At 45.3% G+C, this 18,914-nt stretch overlaps 1 protein-coding gene across 1 annotated transcript in view; it reads left to right on the forward strand.

Annotated features, from left to right (window-relative positions):
• The first annotated feature begins 17,177 nt into the window (after positions 1 to 17,177).
• LOC109944279 (uncharacterized) overlaps positions 17,178 to 18,914 on the forward strand; it is an 81,385-nt gene continuing 79,648 nt past the window's right edge. The window contains exon 1 of the mRNA XM_020548981.1: positions 17,178 to 17,291. Within this exon, the coding sequence (XP_020404570.1) occupies positions 17,178 to 17,291 (114 nt within the window). The remainder of the gene's footprint in view (positions 17,292 to 18,914) is intronic.

Raw genomic sequence — 18,914 nt, forward strand, 5'->3', positions numbered from 1 at the left:
ACAAATCTCCTTTCATTATTGAATTCTTTACGATGCATGAAACATTAAATACATACCATTTTTGAGCTTTTGGCGAAAAAAAAAACACCTTCCCTTCTTTTCATGCTTCGTGAAGAAGGCATTCTCCGTTAAAATTATTCTGATGAATCACATCCATGCTTCGTCAAAACATTCTTCGAAGCTATACTCCGAAGCTATACAACTTCGATAATGATCTGATAAAGCTCGCCCATGTTTCGTAAAAATATTCTCCGAAGCTGTATTCCGAAGCTGTACAATTTCGATGTCACTTTCTCAAAGCATCCTTTCGAAGGTTGAGAGTATCTCCTTCTCTTGCCAAATGCAATATGATGTATGATGCTTATGCTATGCAAAATGATGTGATGATGTTATGTTATGCATGTGACATTTGTTCCGGAGATACACATAAAATATATTCGTAAGCTCTGCATTCCCTTGGGAACGTCTTTGGAGCTTCTTCGTCTTTTACTTAGACGGTATTAGCGTTGACTTTTCGCTGTAAGCCTCCCTTAGGAGCTTCTTCGCCTTTTACTTAGGCGGTATCAGCGTTGACTTTTCGCTGTAAGCCTCCCTTAGGAGCTTCTTCGCCTTTCACTTAGGCGGTATCAGCGTTGACTTTTCGCTGTAGGCTCTGCATTCCTTTAGGAACGACTTCTGAGCAGAAAACTTACACTGCGCTCCCTTTGGAACGGCTTTTTGTGACTTCATAAACTTACTCTGCGTTCCTTAGAACGACTTTCTGTTACTCCGAAGGATTTTTAATCCGAAGGTCCTCCTTGGTAACGGAAAAAGTTTTAGGCTTCAGCAACTTAGGCCTGTGGAGCAAATAGATTTTCCTCGCGGGAAACAACGAAATTATTACATGAAAACTGTCAATGTTTTTTGCTTCACAGAAAATAAAACTGAATAGAAAAGACTGCTATCAAAGGTAGGATATGTCAATAAATGTGCTTCGACTCTGGCACAGTGCTGTTGACTGTGCGAGCTTCGGACTGTTCTCTGAAGTCCCTCTGATGTGGAGCGTATTGACTCCCTTCTGGCTGTTGACCTTGCTGCAATGGAGGTGGAGGCGGAAGCTGCTGCCAGGAAGCTTGAGGTTGACTTGCCGAAGCTACAGAAGCCGCAGGGTGGTTGTCTATGTATTGTGGGACATAAGGCGGATGAAACGAAGCAGTATGCATAACCTGCTTCGACTGAGCTTGTTGAGATGCAGCTTCGGCTAGTTCCTTTTGCTTCTGGATTGTAACATGGCACGTCCTAGTGTTGTGGCCCTTGCCCTCTCCACAGAATAGGCAAAACAGTCTCCTTGGCTGATCTCCGAATCTTCCGCCGAAGCCCCTGGCGCCTCTGCCTCTTGGAGCTGGTGGCCGAAAGAAAGTTTGTTGTTGCCCCGAAGCCTGTGAGGAGCACTGCGGCCTGTTTTGCTGACTCCCCTTATCATCATTCTGAGTGTTGTGAATGGAACGGACATGCCTCGGGTAGTATCTTCCTCCGAAGCCCCTGGTCATCTCAGAAAATCTGAAGGCCTCCTCCCTTCTTTGGCGAAAGTCATTGTCAGCACGAATGTACTCATCCATCTTTTGGAGCAATTTCTCCAAGGTCTGAGGAGGCTTCCGAGCAAAGTATTGAGCTGCAGGTCCAGGACGGAGCCCCTTGATCATGGCTTCGATAACGATTTCATTGGGCACCGTTGGTGCCTGCGCCCTCAATCGTAAGAACCTTCGGACATACGCCTGAAGGTATTCTTCGTGATCCTGAATACACTGGAAGAGGGCTTGAGCTGTAACCGGCTTCGTTTGAAATCCTTGAAAGCTGGTCAGTAACATATCCTTCAGCTTCTGCCATGAAGTGATTGTTCCTGGCCGAAGGGAGGAATACCAGGTCTGAGCAACATTCCTGACGGCCATGACGAAAGACTTCGCCATGATTGCAGCGTTGCCCCCGTACGAAGACACTGTTGCTTCGTAGCTCATCAAGAATTGCTTCGGGTCGGAGTGGCCGTCAAACATGGGGAGCTGGGGTGGCTTATAGGATGGAGGCCAAGGTGTAGCCTGCAGCTCAGTAGACAGAGGAGAAGCATCATCAAAAACAAAATTTCCCTGATGGAAATTATCATACCAGTCGTCTTCGTTGACGAAGCCTTCCTGATGGAGGTCTTTCTGATGAGGCCTTCTGTTCTGCTCATCGTGAGTGAGATGGCGAACTTCCTCAGAAGCTTCGTCAATTTGCCTTTGCAACTCAGCTAGGCGGGCCATCTTCTCCTTCTTCCTCTGCACTTGTTGATGTAGCATCTCCATCTCTCTGATTTCTTGGTCTAGCTCTTCTTCCTCAAGCGTCGGGCTAACAGCTTTTCTCTTCTGGCTTCTGGCCTCCCGAAGAGAGACGGTCTCCTGGTTGTGGTCCAGCGGTTGTAGTGCTGCAGCCCCAGCCGCTGAAGCTTTCTTCGGCGCCATAGCGAAGGTCTATAGCTTCCGAGGGTGTTCACGAAGACTCGAAGTGGAAGTGAGTTCACCGGAGGTGGGCGCCAATGTTGGGGACTTGTTCTCAAATGCTAAGAGTTAAGAACAAGGCAACATAAAAAGTGTTAAGTGTTAAAGTCCTTCGTCCTTCGAAGCATTATGTCCCCTTCGGGAAACAATGAGTCTGGGACGAAGGTCATAAGAGAAATACCTTCGTAAACATAACAGATAATGACGAAGGACTTATATAAAGCATGAAATATAATATAAGCATCATCGCAGAATCATTTCTATTTTATTAACATGGAAAAATAGAAATGATTTCAAATTACAAATGTACCTTCGGTCCTGAGAGAAGGTAGAAAATACAAGCGTGACGCAAAAGCCAATGCCAAGTCAGCGTGAACAGTACGGGAGTACTGTTCATCTATTTATAGACGCGGGACGCAGCCCACGTAAAATTACATCCATGTCCATTACATTTGTTAACGGCTTATGGAAATCTGTCGAGGCCCCCGAAGTCTTTTCATCTTTAAGTCGGTTCCCCCTTCTGCCATCGCGCCGAAGCTTCCCTGCGCACAGCTTCGGCTACACTCGACCTTCGTCTGGTTCAGGCTTCGTCCTGGCCGTGCTCCATATTCATAATTCTGGATCCGAAAATACCTGTTCACATAATCCACTCGGAAAACATTGTCAAATCATGTTTTTGAGGACCTTCGGAGGACGAAGGCCCCCAACAGGGTCGTCCTCCTTTTCAGTGGGGAACAAGCCAATGGGATGAGTAGACAGCTCCAAGGGGTGAAAACCACAGAAGGTTGTCAACCCATGCAGAGCAATGGCCTCGATAGTGTCCTCAGCCCGGTATCCGAAAGACTCGGAGTCCAACGAACGCCAGCCTGGTTGCAAGGGATGAGGCTCCAAGGTCATCCTCACCCTACAACGGGGCACTCAGTGCTCCTCGAACAGCTGCATCGCGTACTGGGGAGGCGTCGTATAACCAGCTCCCTGCAGCACCTCCCACAAAATGTGGGGAAAACCCTCTCGTGCAAGTCCATCCGTGTGGGAATGTGCGTTCCCTCCTTCCGAGGATCCGTGAGAAGTCATCTATGTACGGTTAAGCGTAAGTGAAAAAGAAAACGAATTACAAAAATAAAAGGGGATCAAAGATTGGCCTTTCGAAGGTTACGATAAGGTCACTTATGTATACTTAATCTTTCATTATCATGCATTTTAAGTTCTTACCCAATTACCAAGTAGTTTAAGTAAAGGATGCATGCATGCTCGTCCTAAACGACCTCATTTCAACTTAGAGGGAATAGGGAAAAACTCCCATCCCTTATAGTAGCCCGTAGGGCTTACTCAAATAGCCACCTAGCTACCCCTCTATTATCCTAAGGCTTCATTCTCTATGTCCATACCTATCGCCTTACCGATCTATCCAACATTAGTTTCTAACAAGTTTTACTTTTGAAAAGGATGGTATTTACAGTTTATTGATTCCTCTGTGGTGGTACAAGCTCCGATACCAGCTGTGGCTGAACCGCCCGAATTATTCCAACTTAAGTGCCTAAGTCCCACCTTAAAGGCTAGACCACACTTAAATAGGAATAAGACGTCAGTCCCTCGGATCTAGTCTGACGAGGCCACTAACAGGATCAAGTACCACGTACTCACTAGATGGTGAGGCACAGAGCAAATACAATAAAGCATAAAACCAAACATTAAGGAGTAATTAATTTATTACAACATCATCGGAGTGTTAACGAAAACAGTGATCATTGTTCGAAATGCAGCGGAATAAAACTAACGATAAATAAACGAAGAGATGGGGAAGCCTGTCCCATCACTCCTCATGCTCCTCCTCTGCTGTGGTAGGGTCCCACTCGACTATCCAACTCGGTGGCAAGATGGATGGCCAAGTCACTCCAGCAACCATGTCCTTCAGAGAACCGGTAAAATTATGCCACAAGCAAGGCTGAGTATACTAATACTCAACTAGATTTACCCGGTGTGAGGAGTCTACTCCTCTACCTCTAGACATGCAGCTGTTTGGCTGAGGGGTTTGGTTTGCCAAAAGCACTAGCTGAGTCTAAAATCATGTTTTAGCTTTTTCAAGTTTTAGTGTGACTCTCTTAAGACTAAATGTGTACCTATCTAATCATCCATGGTGTCAAACATTTAGCATTCAACACATTTTGCCAAGTCAACACATTTCCACTTGTTACTCAATGTAGTCCAATGGATCAAGCAGTCTCATTAGTTGCGAGAAGCAGACGATTCGAATCGAGTTTTTATCCTTGCAAGGTAAACCTAAACACACGACGTGGTGAGGCACTCCGTCCTCACACATATCAACCATCCCCATCGATTCCCCGTTAGCTGAGAGGGGCTCACCGCCTTGGCGTACAATGCCTCACAGACCCCGACAGCCGTCGTGCAGTGACCGCACTTGTACCCACCATAACCGGTAGGGCTGGGCATTTTAAACCCGTTAACCGAAACCGAACCGAACCCGAACCCGAATAGACCGAATTTGTCGGTTTTTCGGGTTTCGGGTTTCGGGTTCGGTCCATAGATCATATTTATTCGGGTATCGGATTCGGGTTCGGTTTCTAGCTCCGGTAACCCGAATAGACCCAAAAAACCGAACAAAAATAAAACCTAGAACTCCCTCCCTGCTTCTCACTCAGCCCAAAGAGTAAAGGCCCAAGCGTGGTAGCCGGCAGGCTCTCCCCCATGGGCCACGGTCCCACTCCACTCGGCAGCCACCAGCCATCACTTGCACTTACACGCATTCACGGCCTCTAGTTCTAGCAACCCTAGCCCAGACTCCCGGCTGCCGCAGCACGGCAGCAGCAGGCAGCAAGCGCCGCCGCGCCGATCCCATGTTCCGACGCATGGCCGCGTCGATCCGCCACTCCCTCGCGCCGGCAACCTGTTACTCCGCCTCTTCCCGTACGTGCAAGCACTCCGTAGCTCCGGCCGCCGCTGCTGTCGGGTCTCAGCTACTGCCTCCCGCTCCAGCCTCCAGCTACGGCTCCGGCTCCGGCTCCGGCGTCCCGCTCCCCGTCGTCCCCGCGGCCCGCGCCTCCAGCTATGGCTCCGGTGCCCACTTCTTGTCGTGCCCGCGACTCACTGCAGCACCGCGCGACCTGCTCTTGTCTCTAGCTCCATCGTCCTGCTAACCTGCTCCGTCCAACCGCGTACAGGTTGTATGAACTTGTTTGTCAGATTGTATTGAACTGGCATGTTATTCGGGTTTTTAAGGAACCGAATAGACCGAACCGAATTTTTCGGTCTATTCGGGTTCGGTTCCTGTAAATTTTTCTAAAATTTCGGTCCTTATAATCTGAAACCCGAAATTCTCGGAACCCGAATAAACCGAACCGAATAACCCATATAGACCGAATGCCCAGCCCTAATAACCGGAATGGGAGACCACGTCTCAGGTCGCGTGAGGAGGGCAATCTACGGGCAGGTTCACTCAGGTACTAGGCTTACCGATTTACCATATTTCTCGACATGTGTTTAGTACGTTCAAATGCTTGACACAGGTATCCGCACGTTAATCCTTATTCCAGTTTCTCGTCTCGTAGACAACACATCCCCATGGATCCGTGTCCACCGACCATCATTATTTTGTTATCAAAGTGCATACAACCAATTCCTGACCTCGCGCGAGTGCTAGAAAAATCACTCGGCTTCTACCGAGATCCCTAGTTATCAAAGCAGCTACTCGACCTAGCATACTAGTATCCATTACAAGGGAAAAGCCTGAGTTCATGCAACTCAGGTTCCACACAACTCCTACACTTAAGTGCACATTACAAACCTACAAACAATAAGTGTAGTAAAATAGCATAATATGTAGGTTATGCATAAAACCGGGGCTTGCCTTCCAAAGCTGGGGCAGGCAGATCCTCGAGGGTAGGCTCTGGTGTTGGATCCTGGGCTACCTCCTGAGCAACTCCTTGCTCTGGCACGAGGATGTACTCCCCGTCAGCGAGATTACAGTCTATCGAATGCAATGAATAAGATATATGCTTATTAATGACATGATAAATTGTAGAGGTTATGCATGGTAAAATAGTACTAAGTGTAGTGGTACTCTAGGGTTTCTTTTGGGTATACTTAAGGGTTTTGCACTTTCATCTTTGAGATTTTGAATGAATTTACACTTTTTTAATTATATTTTTATGTTCCATGAGGTACTTGAAAGGTTTTGGTTGTACATTATCTAATTCTCCCAACATTTTCCTTTTTTCGTTCCATTGTGCTTCTATTTAAGCATTTTGAACTATCATGGTCAGTTAACATTTTCCAAAAATGTTATAAAAATTACAGTGGGTAAATATTAACCATTGTGGGTTATTCTAGAAGTTTGAGGCTGAATTTAATTCAGATACTACTTGTGCAAAATTTACAAAAGTAAGGGAAAAAGGGCACTTTACACTATAGCTCTAATTTAGGTGAGGTCTCTGCACTAAATTTTATTTTTGTCAAGATTCATAGGTGATATTAGGCCTCTGTGTTAAAAATCACAGAAAAAGACCTACTGGACATTTAGTTGTGATTTTCTAAAGTTTAATGCCAAAAAGATACTTATAACTAACTTGTTATTTGAAAATTATCAAACAACAAAACTCATATTTTTCCTATATTCATAATAACAAAATATTAGTTATCCCATGGTTTGGGGTGTTTTCTCCTCAGGATTATTTTTCTAAGATTTTCCTAAATTTTCATTGTTCTCATAAAATAAAAGGTTATGCATTTCTTTTGTACTATTAGAGGGTCTAACAAAAATTTCCAGTGAACTATACTGGATAAGTGAGCTAGCAAAAATGTGGTTGCCCCTGGTTCTTATTTTAAACTACCTTTTCTATTTTCTTTAACTTTGAGCTAAAAAGTGTTTAAATGGTAAACCCTTTCTTACTTTGGTGTACTGAGGGGTTTACTATTTTTAAACAAATTAGGGAGTGGTTAAGTACTTCTCTGATTTTTCTTAACCCTAGTCTAACAGTGTAGCTATTTTCCCTCTTTTATTTAGCTTTTGGCCAGAACACTATTAAATTCCAAACTTTAAAATCTTCTGCAACACTTAGGGGGTTTTGTATTTTTCCTAAGTAGTTCACATTATTTAGAACCTGGCAAAATTGGTTTGACCAAATTTGGTTGGATAAAACTGAAGTTATGATTTTTACAAGCTCTGTTTATATTTAAATGAGAAAAGGTTTAAAAGGTTTTCTGGAAAACCAGTTTACACCGAGGATCCTGGGCTTTTCTTAAACTAACTCTTTAACTTATACCCCTGCACAACTATTCATCCGGGTCTCTGACAATTCAAAAACCCCCCTGACTTCTTTTCCTTCTTCCCCGAGGTCCCTCCCCCCTGTTAAACAATATCCGCGAAAGAAAACAGGGCGGCGCGGCTTACCGGCGGCGAGGGAGGTCCGGTGAAGGACAGGGTTGGCTCCGGGAAGTCCTTGCAGTCACGGTGAGGTACGGCTCGACGACGGTGATGGCCAGAATCGGCCGGTCCACGTGCGCAGGCGGGCGAGCTCGTCGGCGGCGGGTGCTCCGGCCTATCCACGGTGATATAGTTCAATCCAATGGCACGGGAAGCTTCACGTGGTGCTAAGGAGTCTACCCGTGCAAGGAATTGAAGAAAGGCTCACCGTGGAGCTCGGTCTACGCTCGCCGGCGGTCGGGTGAAGTTCGGTGGCCTTGATTTAGTGTCTTCGGCGAGGCCAAGCTCGATTTCTCGCTCGGGGAGCTTCACCAAGGCACGTAGAGTCTCTCTCGAGGGTCAGACGGGGCTGGGAAGGGCTCAGTTGGCCGGTCTACGGTGGTGGGTGCTCGGGCGGCCGCTGGCACGCCATGCGTAGGGCAAACGCCGGTGATCTTGCGCTCCAGTGAGGTCGAGAGCGAGCGGGGGCGTACGGTTGAAGCCTCGGCTGGCTTTATAGGTACGGGCGCGGGCAGTGGCACGGGCTTGGCTTGGTGCGGCGCGGGGCGCACGGGGTCGGGCGTGCTCTGGCGAGGTCAGGGCGCGTCGAACACGTGGAGGTGTGTTTCTGCCCTTGTTCAAACGCTTGCTGAGATCGCAAACGTGTGAATCTTGGCAAAAATCCTGTGCAGACCTCTTCCTGGCACCTAAGGCTATCTCTTGTATGTGAGTTCCAATGGGAGATATGCCCTAGCTAGGGAGATATGCGGACGCCAAATCTGGGTTGTCTCACTGTTCACCCCGAGACAAAAGTGGTGTCAAATCGTGTCAAACGAATTTGGCTCGGGTTCAAATTTTCCAGTGGGTTCCTTAGGTAGTTTGGCTCCTTTTTGGTATTCAGACCAAGTGGTTTTGGTGCCATTTACTAAGTGAACACGTCTAATCTTTAAACTAGGGTTTATTTTTGACTTGGAGAAGATTAGAGAGCTCTAGTGTGCTCTCTACTTAAGGAATGGATTTGGGGTCTTTAAGGGGCCTTTTTGTAATGATTCCTTTACTGTTTTTGTAGATACATTAGTGTACTTAAATCTTGGTTAAGGATTAGAAACAAGAATTGGCCATTTGATTAGCTTGCCCACTAATCCCTTGCTTGGAAGTCTAGTGCTTTAAGGGGTCTAGGGTTTAGCCTCCTTTGCCCAAGGTGACAATTGCTCAAAATGTTTGGGTGAAGCTTTTGTCATTTACATTCTTAGTTAATCCATGGTTTCCAAGGTTTTGGGGCTCCCTCTCCTCCACTTAAAACATGTGATAACAAGTCATGGGTACAAGTAGGGAGTTAGGGCCTTGGTAACACCTGGGGTGTTACAAGAACCTCCCTGCATGCAACTCCCCTACTGCCCTTGCCCCTTTCGGGTAAGGTAGTCTTCCACTAGCTTTCCTAATTAGTTAGCCAAGGGGTCCCATTCGTCCCTTGTGGTGGCACGTTTTTCGGGGTGGTTCTCCATGTTCCCATTAACATAATGATCTTATCATGAACATAAATAACATAACAGAATAATTGGAACATGGATGTAATGAAATATTAACCCAAAACTATATAAAGCACTAGCAAAACTACCCAAGTGATTGAGGGGTAAACAAGGTAAAAAGGATAAACAAACTAGGGTGACCTATTGGGTCCCATCAAAATTAACCTATGCAGATCATTATGATTAATAAGAACATGACTGGGTAAAAAGAAAGTGATCAAGGGCACAACTTGCCTTCAATGAGCTCCTGCTCAACAACTTCTACCCGCTGAACCTCAGGATCCACAGTAGCTTGCTCGTCTACTCGCATCAATACAAACATACATAGTATAGCAAAATTAACATCATACCAAACATGTAAACAAAATACATAATAAAAATCTACAAATTAAAATAAGATCATAGGAACAGGAATCATTAATTTTAGAGTTATGGATTTTAAATTATGAATTTCCAAAGGTTTAATGTGCTTGGTATATGATTAAGTGAGAAATAAATTTTACTATTGTTTTCATGTCAAAACAGAGACTCTAGGTGATAAATAATAATACTGCAAAAATTTAGAAACTTGAATGGATCAATTTGGAATTAAAATGAATTAAATATGAATTTTCAAAGTTTCTAGAATTATTTTTGTATTAAAAACCAATTTCTATATTTATTTCTCTATTTTTATTCTTCTCTAGATTGGGCGTCAAATTTCAGAAAGCGCAGGGGACTAAACCAATGTTTTCTAAGACTCAGTGAATAACCCGACTGGACAGCAGGATGTTTTCCTAAAAACATAAGGTTTCTTATGCTAATATGCAGAGCTAAAGGGTATCGCGTGATATCGGCCCTTGGATTAAAAGCCGAGCACCCAGATTTGTCTTACTCCTCCACGAACCGGTATGCATTCTCCGTCGTTGGATTCCCGATCTATGGCCCCAAATCTTAAACACACGTGATCTAATAGGAGGCGTACGATCTAGCGCCAACGACCAGGATCTAATTCTACACGAAGGGGTAACTCGCTTCTAATCCTATATGTCCGATCACGATCCAAGGATTCCCGCTGACCCAATCGAATCGTTACGCGGCCAACAAATCTCGGCCACCAAATGTAGATCCAATGGCCCCCGACCATCATCCTCCTCACAGTGAACTCCAGCGACGCCACGCCGCCCGAAGCACGGCGCCCATGGCCGGACTGCCCAAATACCACGTCGTGGGGCCCTAACCTCTAATCAAAATTGTCCTACGTGATGCTCAGAGTAAGGCGGAAGGACTGGTACTCCTCATACCTTGGTCCAGGGCAGAAATTCACCTGTCCACGGGATGGCGCGAGCTCGCGGCGGAATTCAACTTCGACGAGGAATTCCCGTTAGCTCGAGACCTCGCGCACCCGACTTCCTCCTCGAACGTGATCCGTGCAACCCCACAAACGTCCGGGACTAGGCTACCAGGGTAGGTGAGTGGTGGTGACGTGGTTCGATGACGGCGGCGGTGAACCCCAGTGTTCTTCTTGGGTGGTGTCTGGAAGGCGGTGAAAAAGAGAGAAGCACGAGGTCTCGGTTCCCTTTTTGAAGTCCTGGCGAGGTAGAGTTGTAGTTGCGAGGGGTCTACACGGTGCAACGGCCTCCCCTTTCCCCGGCCTCGGTGAAGTCGCACGCCGTTCGCCCGGTATTTGCGGCGTTAGCTGCGGCAAGAGGTGGGTGGTGACCCAGCTGGTGGGCCCCACATGCGATGTGAGTTGAAAGCGTTCGAGCCTGCACGGTGACGCTGACGCCTAGGTCCCGTTGGTCAGAGCGGCGGGTGATGTGGGCTGGCCACCAGCGCACTAATGGGCCGACACAAGCAGATTGGGCCCAACTCGCCCTTTCTCTTTTTCCTTTTTCCTTTTCTTTTTGTTTTCTATTTTCTTTTCTTTCTCCCCAAATTCAATTTCCAATTTCCCTTTTAAATCCAAAGCTTGTGGCAATTTCATCTACACATTATATGTTGGGTTGAACATAGTATGGAAATAATGTATTTATTCCTAAATTTATTTTATTTTGTATAGTATTTCTCCCATTCTTCATTATTTCCAATTTTCCTAATTTGCACCTTTGAGTTGATTCCAAATTCTCCTCTTATTATTATACTTTCATTCATCTTACTATTTTATTAATTGCACAAACAAACTAAACTCCAGCATGATGCACGGGTCATTTATGTTTTATTGGAAAAATTAGTCACTTTAAATATGCCCCTTAATGATTCTCATGAAATAGAAGGCAATACACATAAATATTTATTCCATTTCTTTTATATTACAAAAGTTGGGTATTACAAATCCTACCCCCCTTAACAAGAGTCTCGTCCTTGAGATTTAGGAAGGACTAGGGAAAAGATGGGGAAAATCTATGCGTAGTTCTTCTTCTCTTTCCCATGTAGCTTCATCTTCTCCATGGTGACTCCATTGTACCTTGCACATTTTAATCACCTTATTCCTCCTGACACGAGTAAAAGTATCAAGAATCTTGATAGGATAATCAGTATAAGTTAGATCATCTTGAACACTAAGATCCTCTAGTGGTAGCTGCTCTTCAGGTACCCTAAGACATTTCTTCAGCTGAGATACATGGAAGACATCATGTACATCCGCAAGATGATCGGGTTGTTCTAGTTGATATGCAACTTCTCCCATTCGCTTTAAGATCATGAAAGGTCCAATGAAGCGAGGGGACAACTTTCCTTTAACTTTAAATCTTCTCATACCCCAGATTGGTGACACCTTCAGATACACGTGATCACCCTCCTTAAACTCCAGTAGTCTTCTCCGGGTATCAGCATAGCTCTTCTACCTTGATTGTGCAGTTCTCAAATTCTCTCTTATCATTCGCACTTGTTCTTCTGCCTCTTGTATAAGTTCAGGCCCAAAGAACAAACTTTCACCAGTTTGATCCCAATACAGTGGTGTCCTGCATTTTCTGCCATATAGAGCCTCAAACGGTGACATCTTCAAACTGGCCTGGTAGCTATTATTGTACGAGAACTCCGCATATGGTAAGCTCTTATCCCAACTACCACCATGTTTAAGGGCACAAGCCCTCAACATATCCTCCAGCACTTGGTTGGTTCACTAGTAGAAAAGAGCTCATAGCCTGCGGCACCCATAAATTATCACTGGCGGTTTCAGTTATCGCGCGCTAGTAAAAAAACGAGGTGGGCCCGGCTTGGGAACCGCCAGTGGAAACCTATTTCCACTGGCGGTTATCTTAACACAACCGCCAGTGGAAATAGGATGTTTCGATGTTTCCACTGGCGGTTGGTGTAATAGAACCGCCAGTGGAAACCAATTTCCACTGGCGGTTGGTGTAACACAACCGCCAGTGGAAATACCCTATTTCCACTGGCGGTTGTGTTAAGATAACCGCCAGTGGAAATTGGTTTCCACTGGCGGTTTTTCAAGCCAACCGCCAGTGAACTGTCTGTTATAAATACCCCTCTTCTTCCCGCCGACAGTGAACTGTATATATGCTCGCAGCCAGCTTCCATTGGAGGCGATTTTGGAGGTCCAGATTTCACAAAAATATAAGGGGGGAGGTTTTGGTCTTCATTTCTTGGAAGAAGGTGGATAAGAAAGGTTGGTATATGTTTCTTTGTCAATTTTTGTTCATTCTTGCTCAATTTTAGCCACATTTTGGATCTAGGGTTTTACATGTGAGAGAGAAGAGTATAGCTAGGTAATTTTCTCTATTTCCTCAAATGAGGTTGCTTAAGATGGTTAGTTTTTGTCTATTCCCTCTCCTTTTTCATGTTTAGTTCTCAAATAAGTTTATCCATAACACATATTTAGTTGCTTAATGAATGGTGAATGTGTTGTATGGAAGGTTGGTTTAATTATGTTTCAATTGTCAGTTATTGTTTATTTTTGCTCAATTTTAACTACATTTTGAAACTAGGCTTTCACCATGTGTTAGAGATAGGTTTGGGTATTAAATTTTTTTGTTTATTAGTTGCTAGGAAAGTTTGGCTTATGTTTCTTTTGCCAAATTTTGTTCATTTTTCCTCCATTTTAGCCACATTTGGATATAGGGTTTCACCTTGTGTTAGAGATAAAGTAGTCTAACTACTTTTATTGGAAGAGATAAAGTAGTCTAACTACATTTTTGTTAGCGACAAACCGAAGCATGTAATTTTACACGACTTTCTAGAGAGGAGAGGGAGAGGGAGAGAGAGCTATTGTTGCCAATGCGCTCGGAGCAGGTCCAGCACTTACCGTCCATGCGGATGCAGCACTTTGCACATCCAGAATGCTCGTTCTTGCACTGATTTTACACAGAGCAGAGCAGAGCATCGGGAGAGAGAGAGGAGAGAGAGAGGATAGAGAGAGAGAGAGGAGAGAGAGAGAGAGTTTCACATTTTAGCCACATTTTTGGATATAGGGTTTCACCATGTGTTTTATGTTACTTTTTTTACAGGTGATGATGGAGAGGATATCCTGGATGTATAACTTATCAAGGCTAGATCCATCATACATATCTGAGGTCCATAAGTTTATTGTTGTCGCTAAGAACCATGCTTGGAGTACTTGCCTTACTGGAAAGAGTTAGATGTGCGGCATGCGATCGATGGTATGCACGTTCAGAAGAACGTGTTTGAAAGCATAATTGGCACCTTGCTAGACATAAAGGGCAAAACAAAAGAAGGGCTCAATTCACGCATGGACTTGGTAAATTTAGGCATAAAAAAGGAACTACATCCTGTTCTTCAAGAAAATGGGAAGTATCATCTCCCAGCAGCAAGCTACAATCTCAATGTAGATGAGAAACATGCGATGTGTGTTTGGCTTAAGAATTTGAAAGTCCCATCCGGATTCTGCTCTAGCATACGAAGTATTGTGTCAATGAAAGACCTGATAGTCACCAACTACAACTCACATGATTGTCATGTCATGCTGACTACGTTCCTGCCTATTGCCATCATGGCTATAAATCCGATGGCAATCACACGGTTGTGCTACTTTTTCAACAGAATTTCACAAAAGGTAATTGACCGTGATGAGTTGGCATCTCTTCAAGAATTCGCAGTGGAGACAATAGCACAGTTTGAGATGTGTTTCCCTCCATCGTTCTTTGATATTATGGTGCACCTTGTGGTGCACTTGGTGCCACAAATAGAGGCATTGGGTCCTATGTACTTACATGAAATGTGGACGTACGAGCGTTTCATGTCAATACTGAATGGCTATGTATCAACCCGTGCTCGTCCCGAGGCATCCATGATAGAGGGGTACTGTACTGAAGAGGCCATTGAGTCCGGAGGTCTATTCTGCAATAATATCCTAAAAGATCAGGTTGCAATAGGTCTGCCTCCGTCACGACACGAGGGTAGATTGTATGGAAGCGGGAGGATGGGACGGAAATCTTTCATTCCACTAGATTACAATACAGTACTTGAGGCACATCACAGCATCCTACATCAGCTAGTGATAATAGAGCCATTTATCCAACAACACATCAATGAGCTTCACGAGCAAAATCCTGGGCATACGGCTGATTGGGTAATGAAGCAACATAAGCAGCGGTTCAACACATGGCTAATGGTGAAGGACATTCCACGTGGAGAAACAATAGAAGAAAAAACCATCAAGGGGTTGGCATCTGGACCTTCACGCCAGGTCACAACATGGCAAACCTATGACATTAGTGGATTCACATTTTGTACAAAGTCCAAGGACAAAAAGAGCATGTCGCACAACAGTGGTGTTCGATGCGAGGCCATAGATGATGAAACTGGTGAGATTATTACATATTTTGGCTTTATTGAGGACATATGGGAACTAGACTATGGTACATTTCAGATCTCGGTTTTCCGATGTCAATGGGTTGAAGACAAACATGTCACGGTAGACAACTATGGGGTCAGAGTTCTTGATCTAAGTAAGGTAGGTTACAAAGATGACCCATGGATCCTTGCTAATCGTGCTGCACAGGTCTTCTATGCTGAACAGATCATTTCTAACAATGAGAAGAAAAGCACCGACAAACCGAAGCATGTAGTTTTTCTTGGAAAACAACAAGCTATAGGAGTTGATGGTGTATCTGATTTAGAGGATTTTAACCAGTTCAACGACATGTCTCTTTTCATAGACCATCCAACCAAGATAAGGAACGTTGAGCGAAGCATCCCACGCAATTCGATGCCCTGGGTACGCCACGATGGACAAGGCAGAACAATAGCTCCCTAGATTATATAGTTGTCATGTAATTGATTATTGTTAGGACATGTCATGTAATTGATTATTGTTAGCGACAAACCGAAGCATGTAATTTTACACGACTTTCTAGAGAGGAGAGGGAGAGGGAGAGAGAGCTATTGTTGCCAATGCGCTTGGAGCAGGTCCAGCACTTACCGTCCGTGCGGATGCAGCACTTTGCATATCCAGAATGCCCGTTCTTGCACTGATTTTACACAGAGCAGAGCATCATGCTGGAGCCTACCGATCAATATGTACTGTATATATACATGCATGGTAATCTGACTTGCCATGAAAACTTCGGACTGGATGTCGCACTCCAGCGCGTCCTTCTCCACGGATAGTGTCACAGTCGCCTCTTCCTCATCCTCCAACCCCGCCTCTTCCTCATCCTCCACCACCACCTTGGCTTTCTTTGGAGTGCCGCCGTCAGAGGAAGCCGTGGTCTTTTTCCCGGTCATGGTTTATCACCTAGAACGCGAGGTAAAATAAAAGCAGGGAGGACTATTCGACTAATATATACATATCAGGCAGTAAGAAACAAGCATCTTCAAAGAACATGTTGTGAAAGAACTTGGAAAGATTTTTACCAAATCTGATACTTGTGAAAGAACTTCACACCAATGGTGATGAGAGACGCGAAGCCAGGAGACGACGTAGTATTTAAACACTGCAAGAACGGGCATTCTAGTGACAGAGGAGGGAGAGAGAGAGGGAAGAGAGAGGAGGGAGAGAGGAGAGAGAGAGGAGAGAGAGAGAGATAGAGGAGAGAGAGAGGATAGAGAGAGAGAGGAGAGAGAGAGAGGGAGAGGGGAGAGAGAGGAGCTAGGAGAGGAGAGAGAGGAGAGAGAGAGGAGAGATAGAGAGAGGAGAGAGAGAGGAGAGAGAGAGAGGAGAGATAGAGGAGATAGAGAGAGGGAAGAGAGAGGAGGGAGAGGGGAGAGAGAGAGGAGGGAGAGAGAGAAATAATATATAAATATATATATTATGTATACTAAATATATATATTTATATATTTAATATGTATAAAAATATATATAATTAATGTATGAATATACAATAAAAAATAATATACTAAAAACATTACTACTGGCGGTTCACAACGAAAACCGCCAATATAAATGATTTCTACTGGCGGTTGTCGATGAAAACCGCCAGTAGAAATGGCCTCCACAGTCTGTGGATGGCATTTCTACTGGCGGTTCTCTATGACAACCGCAAGTAGAAATGATTTCTACTGGCGGTTGTCATTGTCAACCGCCAGTAGAAATATCTCCTATATAAAGGAGCGTGCGCGGGGCCGAAAAATTCTCTAAGTCTTTGGCGCCCTGTCTTTCCATCTTCCCGCCGTCGGGCTGCCAAAATTTCGCCCGGCGATTTTCTCCGTCGTGCGCCGCCGTCGTTCACGCCGTCGTCCACGCCGTCGTCCCCGCACCGTAGGTAAGTTCTTCTCTCTCTCTCTCCCTTTCTTCGACTATGATCGCTCGGGCTCGGGCATGCGCGCCGCCGCCGCCGCCGTACAAGCGCTGCCGTCGTGCACGCGCCGCGGCCGTGCAAGCGCCGCCGTGCACGCGCCGCGGCTAAATCCTAAGCCTAGGAAGAGTGAGAGAGTGAGAGGGAAGAGAGAGGAGGAAGAGGGAAGAGAGGGAGAGCCCTGCGCGCGTCTCTGCAGAGAGTGAGAGAGAGGGAGAGAAGATAGAGGAGGGAGAGGGAAGAGAGAGGAGGGAGAGGGAGTGTATATATAGGAAAGAGAGTGGAGGGAAAGAGAGAGGAGAGAGAGGGAAAGGGAAGAGAGAGGAAAGAGAGTGGAGGGAGGGAGAGAGAGAAGAGAGAGGAGGGAGAGGGAGTGTATATATAGGAAAGAGAGTGGAGGGGGAGAGAGAGAGAGGAGAGAGGGGGAAAGGGAAGAGAGAGGAAAGAGAGGGAGAGGGAGGGAGGGAAGAGAGAGGAAAGGGAGGGAGATTAGAGAGAGAGAGGATAGAGCAACGGAAAGCATGTTTTTTTCCATCGTATTCCACTGTAAACAACATATTCTATTGTATTCTATTGTAAACAACGTATTCCATTGTAAACAACGTATTCCATTGTAAAATGTAGACTAGATTCACTAGTAAACAACATATTCCATTGTAGTACTATTAGCTAGTGAAATTTGAAGACGACGTACGACACACTTGCGTTGTTTCGATTAAGAGCAACTCATCAGAACCCCACTTGACCAGAGCGAGTTCTCATCACCTCTCTCCCTCTCTATACGTCCTATACGACTCCTCCTCTCTCCCTCTCTCTCTCTCTATACGTTCTATACGACTCTCCATCTCCCTCTCTCCCTCTCTATACGTCCTATACGACTCCTCCTCTCTCCCTCTCTCTCTCTATACGTTCTATACGACTCCTCCTCTCTCCCTCTCTCTCTCTATACGTTCTATACGACTCTATACGTCCAATACGACTCCTCCTCTCTCCCTCTCTCTCTCTATACGTTCTATACGACTCTCCATCTCCCTCTCTCCCTCTCTATACGTCCTATACGACTCCTCCTCTCTCCCTCTCTCTCTCTCTATACGTTCTATACGACTCTCCATCTCCCTCTCTCCATCTCTATACGTCCTATACGACTCCTCTCTCCCTCTCTCTCTATACGTTCTATACGACTCTCCATCTCCCTCTCTCCCTCTCTATACGTCCTATACGACTCCTCCTCGATAAGGGTTAGGGTATTTGTTAATACGAATTTAATTATTGCTTATGTTAATATGTAGCTCAATGAGTTCTCCAACCAAGGACCAAGGATTAGGGCCCGACCACATGGACAAGAGTGTTGCTCAAGAAGAATCCAGCAATGAAGGATATGAAATGCCTAGCGACCCTTTTCCTACCACTAGGATAGATAGGGCCGCTGCGCGTGAGTTGCAACGTGACCCTACTTATGATCCACAAGAACATGAGGTAAATTACACATCCTTAATTTCGTGTGTGTACCTAATTAATTAGCTGATTTCACAATGTCTATTACACATGCATGATTTCTTGTGCATTTTATTACATGAATAGGAGGTCTTGTCTGAATTTCATGCGATGCTCGAAAAAGCTGTGGCACGATACCAAGACGCACCGGAACCGATCCAAGGCGCAGCGGAACCGACCCAAGGCGCACCGAAATCGACCGAGACAACCACCGAGAGGTCAAGGAAAAGGAAGCAGAGCGATCGGAACAGAGGTGACAGGGGGCT

The sequence above is a fragment of the Zea mays genome, chromosome 2 (genome assembly GCF_902167145.1).
Source record: "Zea mays cultivar B73 chromosome 2, Zm-B73-REFERENCE-NAM-5.0, whole genome shotgun sequence".
In the NCBI taxonomy this organism is placed as follows: Eukaryota; Viridiplantae; Streptophyta; class Magnoliopsida; order Poales; family Poaceae; genus Zea; species Zea mays.